Raw genomic sequence first — 13,797 nt, forward strand, 5'->3', positions numbered from 1 at the left:
GGGCGGTAACTGAAAATCAAGTAACGAAACTAAAAATTTGAAGATATTAACAAATGATAGAACTAGACTACAGGGCTTAGCAAGATTCCGTAACTTAAACCCCCTTCGAAGCTAGTGGCATTAAATACACTCATGTCCATAAATTAAGGATAATTCGGAGTCACGCGGAAATTGAACTCTAAAATAAATATATCACCTGTAAAATCACTATACACATCTTCAAGAATCATATGCAAATTTCAGGAAGTAACCAGATGACACCGATGGTTCGTCACAATGACGAGAGTGTAAGAAAGTGATATATAAGGAATACAGGCAAAGAAGTAAAATTGTTCGCAGGCGCTTTATAAGCATTTCAGTGCAATAACCGAATAGTTATGACACATAGGACGCATTTGGATGATTTTTTACGTGGTAAAATTATCGGCCGTCTAGAATGTGGGTGTACCCAACTGGAAGTATCAGACGAACATGGAATTGCCCAGACTGTCATCTCCAGGCTTTGGCAACGATTCCAAGATGATGGTAATGCAAGTAGACGTTACAGCACAGGTCGCCCCAGTGTTACAACGCCGAATGAGGACCGGTATGTGGCAGTTACTGCCAAAAGAAACAAGCAGAGCACAGCCTCAGACCTGTCTCGTCAGCTCTCTTCAGCCATTGGTACGACAATTTCAAGGCAGACCATGTACAGACGCTTAGGGTAGATTGGTCTATATGCTCGTAGACCTGTCAGATGCGTTCCACTTACTGCAACTCACTGTCGCCTGCGGTTAGCCTGGAGTAGAGAGCATGCATTGTGGACACCGTAACAGTGGGCTTGTGTGATGTTTTCCGACGAATCCAGGTTTATCTTGCAGTCTGATTCTCGCCGGACATTCATATGGAGAATTCCAGGTACCCGTTACCACCAAGAAAACATCATTGAACGACACCGTCACGGTGGTGCAGGAGTGCTCGTTTGGGGTGGAATTATACTGGTTTCCAGAACTGACCTGCATGTTCAAACTGGCACCATGACAAGCCAAATCTATCGGGACATCATTCTGGAACAACATGTACGTTTGTTTCGAGGCGCCATGGGCGCACAATTTGTGTTTATGGATGACAACGCCCGTTCTCACCGTGCAAACATCGTAAGCGAATGCCTTCAATCGGAGGATATCACCTGTATGGACTGGCCAGCATTCTCACCGGACTTGAATCCAGTAGAGCACGTGGGGGACATGCTTGGCCGACGAGTTGCAGCCCGTCAATCTCTTCCTACATGTCTACCGGAACTTCGGAAAGCATTGCGTTTTGAGTGGTGTAATATCCCCCAAGATCAGATCGATAATTTGATACTCAGCAATCCTAGGCGTTGTACGGACTGTATTGCATCGTTGTACGGACTGTATTGCATCATCGGACTGTATTGCATCGGAGACATACAATGTATTAACAATCATACCAACCATGTAATATTGGTTTTTTGTAAATAGGTTTTTTTTTTTTTTTTGTAATTTGCTCCAGGCAGAAAAAATCGCTAATTTTTTAATAATATCAAACATATGGCATCTTTTTTTTTTTTTACCTTTTGTTTAATAAATAAGCTTTACAAATAAGTCAAATTTGTTTTGCTTCTAACTCTTCCTTTGCCTGATTTTGCATTATCCTTAATTTATGGACACGAGTGTAAATGCTATTAAGCCACTTGAGCCAGCAGTAAGCAAACTTACCGACGGCAGCTAGAGCATAACTCTCTCTTTCTTCTACCGAAACTCGGCTTTTAACTACTTCCTTCAAAATAGAAAACTTGCATTCGTTCACGCGCGCTACAACATCTAACTATTCTGGGACTAACAATTAGGGGAATGAAGGCTCATAGGAAAATTTCAAATAAAACTTTAAATTATTTGTTAAAAAAATATAAATCCCTACAAGCTGATAAAGAAGTTGACATTAAAATCAAATTAATTATAATCATTGAAACTGTTTTTAGGTATTCCTTCTCATCTTGGGAAATGAAAGAATGAAAGAATTCTTGCAAGAATGCATCAGTCTCAGAGTATGTTATGAAACTAGTTTTTCGGACTTCGTCTTAACATGTTAAGTGAAATTAGTCTTAATTTTATCCAGTACAGATGATGTTCTTCTTAACCTAATTTCGCTTTTTCACATGTTAGGTTTATATGTGCTTTTAAAAAGCGTATGTAAAACGTTTGTTAATTCGGTAAATTAGCGCTGTTTATTGATATGTGTGTCTCTATATAGCATTATAATGAAACATAAAAACTGAAGATATGAAGAAAATTATCGAGTTAAAGTTGGACATCCAGAACAGAATGATTAGTTTCTCTCTCTCTCATATTTTATCTTTACAAGCAGATGAAAGAATAGACATGACTGACAATTACAGTTTGACGTTCATTGTAAGGATTTGATTTCAATGGCTTTATTCAAGAAGACTGTATTTCGTAAATCACTTCCAAGAACAACGGTTGAAGAAGTTTTTAAGCTTAAGACGGATTTTGTGGTTCAGCGATGCAGTGACTGGAAAAACTACGCAGTAATGAAACTCGGACAATGTCAGAATGCCAGACTGGGTCTGCTCGGGGTGCATCCGAGCATTGCTCTGCCTGTGAAACGTGTGTTCTCAGTTTTGTGCTCAGCTCTCTTCAAGAATGTGTGAAGTTTATAAGTTATAACACGCCTCGTCAATTGAACAAAAGGATTATTGCTGCATTAAAATATGAACGTGAGCTCTTTTTGTTTGTTTGTTTGTTTTTCCCTTTATCAGTTTTTATCAAAAGTAAACATTTTTAAACAAGTTTTTGAAATAAAAGGTGAAGTTTAATTTCTTTCAGAACACTATTCTTCATCATTAAGTGATGCTGTATAAAAATTTAAATACTGGTTTCCTAAATTTTGTTAGTTAGCAGTGATATTCAAATTATGAAATGTATTGTGAGTTTTATATCGTGAACGTTCATATTTGTGGAGTTTTATTTTGTAGTTTTTAATCTTGGTTGAATTAACAACAAAATTTAGTGTTCTTCATTTTATTCTGGGAATCTACAAAATATTGTATTATACATCAAAGTATACCACAACGGCATTATAAGGTATTTCTCCCGCCTTCTTAGCATGCCTTCGTGGTGTAATGGTCAGCACACTCGGCGCGTATTCGAAAAGTCCGAGGTTCGAGTCCCGATGAAAGCATTGCTCATTTTTCATGTCTCCTCCTTTGAAATAACCTAATGTCTCTAAAATGGCACCCGAACTATAAAAGGTGGTGGATGATGATTCTCCACCACCAGGATTTGGCTATTGAGTCCCCTAATCACCAGTCGCCCTTTAAAAAGTGGAGGTTATAAGGTATTTCTCCCGCTTTCTTTGCATACACACTCGGTGCGTATTCGAGAAGTCCGTGGTTCGGGTTCCGGCGAGGGCATTGCTCATTTTTCATCTCTCCTGCTTTCAAAAATACCTAACGTCTCTACAACACATTTGAAAAAAAAAAAAAAACGTCTTTCTAAATCTGGAAAGTCTGGACATGCTAATATGTGCCATTCTTCAGAAGAGCTGCAACGAAAAATGTTCTCAAAATACTTCCAATCCTAGGTTTCAGTATGTTTTATATATAAACAAATTAATATAAGAAGGCATCAACTTTGTTGTATTTGAAAATTTGTCTTTTCAGGGATAGTTCATATAAACCTTCCCCAAAGCTCTTTTAGTAAATATAATAAAGATTAAAACGATTTTTGTAAAAAAATTATGGAAGTATAAGGTAATGATACGGAACTCAGCTATCCCATTAGATGTTATCGCAAAATCTTAAATAAAAAGTTCTATTTGTTGTTAATTAAAATCAACATTTTCACAGTGGTTTCTGTTTTTAAGTAGGTATTCAGGGCTTTACTTGCATTCTACATTTTTTATCAAATTTAATATCACGTTTCAGAAAATTTAAAATTTTATTCAGACGCGTTAGTTCCAATGATGTTCACGAAAACACTTTTCACTTTTTTCTCTGTTAATATAAATGTATATTATTCCTTCGATATCATGAAATTTTAGGTACTATGAAAAAATGAATATAAATACAAGTGATTCTTCAAATTTTGATGGGTACTTTAAAATGCATCTCATGCACTTCATTCATTCTTTCATCAAAATGATTTGCATATAAAAAATCTCGAAAGAGTCCCTTATGAATTTATTACGCCTAATACGCATAGAAGCCTAGTAAGACTACGTGTTGCACAAAAAGATGTTTTTTTAAATAATAAATCATTTTTTCAATATTTCGTGAATTAAGGATTATCCTTAAATGTTTATCACGCATGAATGGACAAGGGAAATTGTAAGCAATCTTATTATATCGATTTAACTGTGCTGTGTTGTTTGAAATTTTGTACTTTTTCCAAGTCTGAGATTCTTTTTCCCACTGTAAGCTTTCTAATAACCATCTTCTTCGCTGTTGTAGTCCTGAAATTAAGGGTTGTATCTAACACTCAGTGACATTGCAGAATTGAAAGTGTATGGCAATTTATAAGACTGCAGGGATTTGTTTATGTTTGGAATGATATCCGTCGATTTAAAATATAGTGAATAATTATTTTTTTAATTCTAGAAAGTATTTTTACACGGGTTAATGCTTGACATTAAAATTTAACTTTTCAATGGAAATTTTGAGTTAAAATGTTTATTTGAGATGTATTAATATATTTCTGATTCTTGTGTTAATGTATTTCATGCGTGTCACATGTGTCAAGTAAAACATTTCCCGTCGTTATTTTTTTAAAATTTGTTTTGAATTCAAAAATTGTTATAAAAGTCCTTCATCTTTTTATTGACAAAGCGGATCTAGTTAAGCAACAGAGCATTAAACTTAAGTTTCCACATACACTCTTTCTTCTTTCTTGATTATCTTCCCCATTCGATGGTGGCGTGATCTATCGACCAGTGTTGAAAATAAATGTTTTACTAAAGCATTCTTCTTTTCTGTTCTGTAACCGCAGTCTCGCTCTTTTTGTACCTGTTTGAACAATTCAAATGTACAATTATTAGGAAAGACATCTCTAAAGAAATCTGTCTTTGTAATATAAATGAACAAGACTGTAGTATGACTGTAGACTGGAAGTATGATACCTTATAAATCAGTAATCGTTTTTGTTTTGATAGGCTGTCCGAAGTTTTGGCTCTCAGTATTAGCTAAATTATTTAAATAACTCAAATTAATTTAATAATAAAAGGTTACCTAATTTTTAAACAAGTTTCAAAATATTTAAATGCTAAATATATTTTTAAATAATCGTGATTAAAATTAATACGGGTATATTAAATACTGCACACTGACAGCGTTAGCAATTTTGCTTTTTTTCAACTTTAAAGCGACGAATATGCAAAAGTTTCATGTGCTACTACATCAAATATAAAAATATGCTTTATATATTATATTTATATGAATGATTCAAGAAAAGGTAAGAATTATATATAACACCATAATTTTATTTTGAATGTTATTTAATTATTTTGACGTTGAGCTTCAAAGTAAAACTTTTTTTTTAGTATTATTTGACTTTCGAAATGTCAAAACACCATTATATTATGTAAACCAATAGCAAACAAACGTAACATAGTATTAGCAATAATTTTTCAATTAGAGAATTTGTCAAACTGTTCTCGCTTCATTTTGAATGGCTATTGTAACTACTTTAATGAAAAATATGCATTTTTTTAATTACATTGTGAATTTTAATGCATAAATACCAAAAATTTAAGATTGTTTACTATGTACACTACTATTCACCTAATTATTTAACTGTAATAATTACTATTTTTTTACCTAATCGTAAGTATTTTTTTTTTTTTTTTTCAAGGATTCAGTCATGTTGCTGAACTGATTTATATCATTTTGAACAAGGATGGGTATATGGCTACTGCTATCAGGTAATACGAGTTTTTCTGAAGCATCTATACAAGATAAGTAATTTTTTTCCGTACGATTGTTTTATGTGAAACTATTATAGAAATCACTATATCCTTTTAAATAAATGGGTTAGGTTAGGTTATTTAATTACGGCAAAGCCTCGAGGGCTATCTTCCTAAGAGGAGGGATGCCTTCGTGGAGGACTTTCTAATGGAAACTGGCTCGTATACACGTTACACATGGAGAAAACCACGAAAACACCCATGCAGCCAGCCCGTTCGCGGGATTCGAACCTCGGACCGAACTACCAGTGTTCAGCGACTTTACCGCTCGGCCGCTGGTGGGCTTTAAATAAATGGGAAAACTCAGCGTATCTTTAGTTTAAACCGGATTTAAGGAATCAATTGAGACTTGTGATAAAGTTCGCTAAAGCATAATTACTCGTTAACTGAGAGGCATTCAAATTAACGATGAAGTCAAGAGAATATGCGGTCACTTCATTACGAAGATCTGGGCCCACCAGCGGCTGAACGGTAAAATCGCTGAACACTGGTAGTTCGGTCCGAGGTTCGAATCCCGCGAACGGGCTGGCTGCATGGGCGTTTTCGTGGTTTTCTCCCATGAGTAACGTGTATACGAGCCAGTTTCCCTTAAAAAGTCCTCCACGAAGGCATCCCTCCCTTAAGGCAGATAGTCCTCGAGTGCTTTGCCGTAATCTAATAAACCAAACCAAACCATTACGAAGATCTTGGTAAAGTAAAATAATAATAAGGAGAATGATAATAAATAAATAAATAAATAAAGGTGCTCTGTGTATATATATATACTTGTATATATTAACTTTCTACATAAAAATTATGATGATCTTCAACTTCATAAGATTTTTAAACAATAAAAATTTCCTGCAATAAATTCTAAAATTTCGGTTTGCTTTAAGTACAACAAAAAACTATGTAGTTTTATTTCTAACCATAATGAAGAAGATTTTGCAGCACCATGATTTTGTAATGAAGAAACATTTCTGCCATGTGTTCACGAAGAGAACAAGCATATTATAACAGGAAATCTGGACATTTTTCAAGATCAAGAGGTTACACTGCTTATGAAAAAGGGAACGAAGTTTAGACCTATTAAATTCATTAATAAATTACATTGCATAGAAAGTATTTCTGCAGATATTGGTAATTATATCTTGAAAGTTAGTCCTCAACTTAGTTTACCTTCACATCTCTTTAAAGAATGGAAAAATGAGATCATTACTCAAAGTAAAAAGAAAATTGAGAAAATTCAAGGATGTAAAAGAATTAAAAACTGGAAAAATTTACTTCTGAAGTTTTCGCAATTAAAAAAGCAATTTATCATAACCAAAATTGATAAAGCATATAATAATTTCAGTATTTTATGAAACAAATTCTACAATGATATAATAGAAAATGAACTGAAAAATTCTTCTACCTATAGTATCTGCAAAAATAAAGAAAGAACTGTTATTAACAAAATTTCTGCTCTTCACAAAAAATGGAGAATTTCTCTCCTTACTACAAATAACAGATTTGCCACTCTTTATGCCTTACCAGTGCAGGATTTATATATAAGCTATACAAGCTATAGCTTAGAGCCCCTCCCCCCCAAAAAAAATTAAATCATAGTGTAACAGACTTATAAAGGGCCCCATATCTCAAATAGCTTAGGAAATAGCACCAGTGAAATTTAGATTTATAGCCAAAAGTACCAGAAACTTCAAGAAAAATTTTGATAATATTTTTACCAATCTACTTAAAACTGCTTGTGATATAGTTTTTTGAACAAGTTAAAGAAGACAAAAACTTCTGCTGGATTATTTACGACAACTTGAAAATTGTTGAAGAAGTTAGAAATCTTAAAACTTACAATATTAACTACTATGACTTTGAAAGCCTTTACATGTCTCTGCTACTCAAAAAAATCTATGCAAGTCTTTTAGAAATGACAGAATTTTTCTAAAATACTTAATATTATGGATTTACAAAAATGGAAAAAATTTCTATATTTTTCGCTATACAATAACTATATTAAACATTCACACTTTCTTTACCTGCAAACACAAGGAATTCCAATGGGAAGTTCATGTTTCACTCATATTTGTAACTTAGTTCTATTTTCTAAAGAATTCAAATTCCTAAAGAGCCTTTCTGATAACGATTTCAGTAAATCTGAACACACTTATAGATATATTGATAACATTATTACCTTCAACAATTTTAATCTCATCCAAAACAGCAACATCTACCCAAATTGTCTAAAACTAAATAAGACCAATAGAAAACAAACAAATAGTTTATCTTGATCTAAGTATTTATAATCTAACAGAAATTAAACTTTTTGATAAAAGAAAAGATAAAAGATTTTAATTTTTCTACTGATAAGCTTATAAATTGGAACTCCAACTTATCTAAAAAGGTTATTGCAGATACTGTTATTAACCAAATTATCAGAATTAATAAAGTTTACACTGAAATAGAAACACAAAAAGAAGAAATTCTAATTTTCAACAAAATTTTAAAAGATAATGAAATTCCTTTAAAAGGATGTTTTAAAGAGTTTATAGGTTTATTTTTTGATTTATTTTTAATTTTTGATTTTTTCCTCTTAATTACTATTCTGTTACTAAACAAGGGCTTTTCAAAGTCGTCATGATAAGCCCATGACGTAAAGACTTTTTACTTTGCTAACAATAGTTCCTTTGCTTCCTTTTTCAACCTTTTTCTGTAATTTTAAATAATATTAAAGTAATCTAAAATTCAACTTTATGGATTTTTCTACTCATATCTACAAAACAATTATTAAAACTTCTTTGACCACTTTTTGGACACCTTTTTGAGTCTACTTTTTAAAGAATAATTTATTTTTAAATTTAATTAAAATTTTTACACTGAATGATATTCTTTCTTCCCAATTTTGTTTTAAAGAGCGAGAATTTACTTAATTTCATTCAATTAATAAAGTTATCTTTTTCTTTGTCAAAATTAAAAAAAATCACTGAAATATTTAAAACTTTTTCAAAATTCCATCTTTTATTCCAAATTTTAGCCTTTTGAGCGATTATTTTCTCGCCAAGGTTTTTTAGTTTCACCAAATGAAGCCAAAATGGCAAACTCGTAAGTCATTACTGTAACGATTTTCCTAGTTTTAATTGTAGTCTATTGAAAGTGCTCGAAGTATTTAATTACTTCTTGTGAGTTTTAATTAAGTCTTTTCACCTATGTTTTATAACGTTATAAGTTTAAAGGTAAAATGCTATAAGTTTAAAGGTAAAAATTTTGATTTAAATTTTTCACTGAAATATTTTATTATTTCACTTTCATTTTCGATTCTTTAAGTAAAATAGAATTCTCTTTATTCAAGGTACAAGATTCTAATTTGAATTTACTTTGTCTTTTCCTTGCTTTGGGGAAGGACCAGAATTTTCGGGTGAACTATTATAGTTAAAATACATTAAAATGGTTCATCAGTTAATTCTGGATACAGAAAAGGAAGGATTTTTGTAGAAGAGAGATTTCAATTGATTTCTATGCTCCTCCCCCTGACGAAGTGGCATTGAAGTTTATTGAATTCCTCTTCTGTTTTGTTCATTTTTCTTTAAATTTCATTAATTTTTTGAATTGGGGTATTGCTTGTTTGAAAATTTTTGATTTTAACATTTTTAAAATTCTTTGTTGCATTTATAGAATTACTTGAAATTTATTAATTATGAATTTCAGTTTTTGGTCTCTGTGAAAAATTAGTTATAAATTTCTTACTTTTATGTTTTTACTGGTAATTTTTGCAGCAGCTTAATGCGCGGAAATACTAGGCATGTTTATATTTTGTTTTTAATTGATTTGAAATTATATATCATGGATATCATATATATTGTTATCATGGAATTCCGACAAATTTGGTTTACACAATAGGTTCCAGACATTTTTTACTCTTTGCGGGGGGGGGAGGAATTACTCATCTCTTGTAGCCTACCTTTTTCAAAAAATGATTCCATGGTGGCCCTCTTAGATGAACATTATAATATTGTTACGAAATGTACAAGCGCGGTAAGATGGCTTCCCCGCAAAGCAGTTTTAGGGTTGCCATTAAATGGCAAGGAAGACAGGGTTGCCACATTTGGCGAGAAATCGCCAATTTGGCGACAAAATTGGCGATGTGCCATGGACGGATGGAGAACCTTTTGGAACGAATTCTTACCGGTTTAGCCCACAATGTTCTCGAACACAAGCCGAAAGCTAATATAAACCTGCTGGTCCGGAGTGCGAGATAGTTAGTCTCGAGTTAGTCAGTCCGTGCGGAGTCGATCGAGTTGACAGAGGACAGCGAGTGCCGAGTGGGTCGTCGAGTGCATCGAGGAGTCTCTTAGTGTATCGCGGTTAGTGCATCGTCGATAGAGTGTGCTAAGCTCCGGGAACGACTGAACCGAAAAGTCGGGAGCTGTGCTCTGTGTGTCGTCGTGTCAATCGCGAGTTGTAGCGTGGAGAGTCTCGAGAGTACGTGGAGTTCCGAGAACGACCAAGCAGAGTCGGGACTGTACACTGGTGCTTTGCAGTGAAACTGTCTCCACCGTTATAGCCTGATAATCTGAAGGCTGTGTCGCTGATTGTTCCAGCGAGTTTATAGTAAATCTTCGACGACTGTAAAACGTGACCTTTGGAGCTGTCCTGAGTAATACCCGCCAATAAAGTGCGTTTCGATACTTCATCAAGTGTCGTCGTTATTCGCTCCAAATATACCAACTCCGTACGAACGTGGTGTCGGAAAATAACGCATCAATATATTGAAAAATAAGAAACATTTTTTAAATTACTTCATTAGAAATGTTAACTTATTAATGTATCGCAAAAAATGAAATAATAAATATAAATTATTAAAAAAAATAATGTAATATTATTAGTGAGAGGGCTGAGTTTGGTATACTAACACAAACGTTTCGATATTTGGTGCCAATATTTGTCGTTAGCAATCTTACATCGCAGCATTCCACTATTGATACTATAGGTATGTGCAAACTTGTAAATATAAACTTTGTTAATCCAGACGGAGCATACACACATACTCTGGTGCTCTGTGTGGTGCACTACGTTCAATATCAACTCGTTCATGTACAAGTAAGAATAGTATTAGGATTAAAGCAACGACTACAGCAGCCACCCGAACGGCTGAGATCGCCATAGTCTGTTTTCTTCCCTGTACCTAAAATATATAATAGAACGCAGCTAAAAACGATATCATTTGAAACTTTCAAACCTCTTTGTCCTTCAATAGGGAGGAAAGAAATTGTTGTGGATGTCAAACGGAATTTCAAACGTTTCGTTATTTTAAGCATACAAGTTAGCGAAGGGTCTGGCTTTCTAAGAATTAAGATATATTTAAACTGTTGAAACATGTTTTCGATGATTTTTGATATTAACCAAATCTTTCAGTACGTTTTCGTAAGTATTGCCCGGGGAGGAGGTTTTTGGTTCTCAACGCACCCTAAATTGGCCTTAGACCACAAACGCTTCTTATATCTCTCCAACTATCACGGACGGGCGGTACCGATCCCATTGGGAATTACTGGTGTGTACTGTAAGTTACAGTTTAGAAAAGAAATCTAATATTAAAATTTGTGTTTATTAAATAAATTTGACGTTCCACATAATTTTATCAATTTGTCTGGAAAGGATTTAATACTTCAGCTTCTATTTTACTTCTTTAGGATTTTTTAGTGTCTAGAACGGGGGGGAATTCCGCGAACGTGATTTGTTGCCTTTCTCCTTATATTCTCTTCGTATCCATTTTCTGCTTCATTATTACTGCACTGTACACCGAAAATATGCAAATCAGCGTCGATAGGAATATAATGTGAGTATTGGAATGTCTCATATTGTCGAGTCGGAAGTCAAGAACTTGGTGACAGAGAAGGGTAGGCACAAATCTCTCGCATTCCATCCTTGGAAGTTCTCATATTCAAACCTGGAACGGAAATCTAGCAGAGAGTTCTCATAATCTTTGTCAAAATTAAATAATCTTATCCTAGGAGCGTGGGTAGATTACGTAGAGTTGCGTCTAAGTTAAATAGTCCTAGACTCCCTTCGATGGTACACTGTAATAAAAAATCAACTTTTTTAAGTCAGTAGTTACAGCATTTTATATCGCTTGATTGCGTGTTGTGTTCCTATGTACAATCTCGTGAATTTTCTAATACTAGTAAGCCCCCTATTCTCTAATGCCTAATGAATCGAATAAGCGAACGTGTGATACTCGCTACGGATTGAATTGCATGAGAATCACAATGGGAGACATAAAAAGTAGAGAATAAATAAGCTTTAGAGTTGTATATATATTTTTGAGACTCTGCGGTAAGATTAAACGAAATTAAATAATAAATTAATAGTATTAAATTAAAATTAATCGAAGCTGGAGGAATAAGTTTATTGTTTTATTTTACAACATAACTCAAACTTTGCCGAATAATGAGCAATAAAGTTAACAGAATGAATCTACTCGTGGCATTTTTGAGTAATGTCGGGAGTTGAATAACCCGAACTCAATGTTTTGGGTAAAAACATTGTTAAGTATTGATCATCATCACACATTTCTTCTTTTCAGATTCTCGTATTTATTTGGAATCTCTTTATTGTTACTGCCCTTTTTCTTCCCTTAATCCATAATATTATTATCAATTTATCTAGCTGTAGCACATATGGCTAATATAAAACTGAACGAAGCAGAAGTATTCCGATGTAAATATAAATTTTGTGTGGTAGGTCTACCGTATCGGTGTAGTAAGTAGAGAAATTTATATTGCCGAGATCTTGAAACTGTTAATTATTTATTTCATTTTATGATTTTTATAACGATTATTATCCGTTTACTTTTGGGTAGGAATTTATCAATAGTGCGTAGGGATTAAAAATAAGTTATGTAATTGGCACCCAGTCAGACTCGACAGTTTTCTTTCCTCGACTCTATCTCATTGCAGTTAGGATAGTTCTAGAAGATACCCAGCTTGATGTTTGCATATTGCATTTTAATATTCCTGTACGATTAGGATGAATATAAAATAAGTATAACAACAATTCTAGAATGGCTGCTAGGTTTTTCTTTCCTAGAATCTCGTTTTCCCGTGATATGCAATAATTTTCGTCTAAAAAGTATTAGACTTTTTCAAGAGATTATTTCATTTCATGTACTTGTAATAATTGCAGAAAAATCGTACAATCATAATTCAATTCTATTTACTGCTGAAAGAATTGCATTTTTTGTTGAATCACACCGGGAATCGGTGCTCTGAAAGAAAACGAAAAATGCTTCTGAAACAATAAATTGGAAACGATTTTGATGTTCTGGTTTCAGTATTTTAATACTTTGGAAAAATCTAAAACTGAATTTTAGAATGAGTTCAGATTTCCCATCGTTAACAAACAAATAATCGCATGAGTTTCTTAGATGACAATGACTACGTTATTAGCTAATGCTGACGAATCTATGATTAGCCTCAATCAGTAAATAAAGCTATAAGTTGAGAAGTTACGAAACACTTGGTGCGAAAGACGCATTGGAAGCAAAAACTCAGTCCAACACTAATCTCATGCTATCTTATGATATCCCCACAGTCTTGATAATATCAGGGTGAAAGAGTATATTCCTAATCGATTCATTTATCTAAAAAAATTGCAACTAAGTGTCTTAGATAAAAAAAGTACTGATGCTTCGTGTTCAAAAAGGAAGTATCAAAAAAACTCGGCGGGAGAAAAATTATTTTATGGCTCAAAATGTTAAAAAGCTTTGTTTTCAAGAAGAAATTTAATTACATTTTCATAAACAAATTTATTTTCATTTGAAAAAAGAAATGTGTGGTTTCTATCTTCCTA

The 13,797-nt window shown here is 33.3% G+C and overlaps 1 protein-coding gene across 3 annotated transcripts in view; it reads left to right on the plus strand.

Moving 5' to 3' along the window:
• Positions 1-13,797, plus strand: part of LOC118188686 (uncharacterized) — a 65,533-nt gene that overhangs the window by 40,687 nt on the left and 11,049 nt on the right. For 2 of the 3 annotated variants that reach the window (XM_035359183.2, XM_085807521.1), the window contains one exon: positions 5,868-5,937. The exons of the other annotated variant lie outside the window; for it this stretch is intronic. In XM_035359183.2, coding sequence (XP_035215074.2) covers positions 5,913-5,937 — 25 coding nt within the window. In that variant the 5' untranslated portion in view covers positions 5,868-5,912. The remainder of the gene's footprint in view (positions 1-5,867; positions 5,938-13,797) is intronic. 3 annotated transcript variants of the gene reach the window in all.

Source organism: Stegodyphus dumicola, chromosome X1 (genome assembly GCF_044657685.1).
Source record: "Stegodyphus dumicola isolate Sdum_Otavi_A_Nest chromosome X1, ASM4465768v1".
NCBI classification, from domain to species: domain Eukaryota; kingdom Metazoa; phylum Arthropoda; class Arachnida; order Araneae; family Eresidae; genus Stegodyphus; species Stegodyphus dumicola.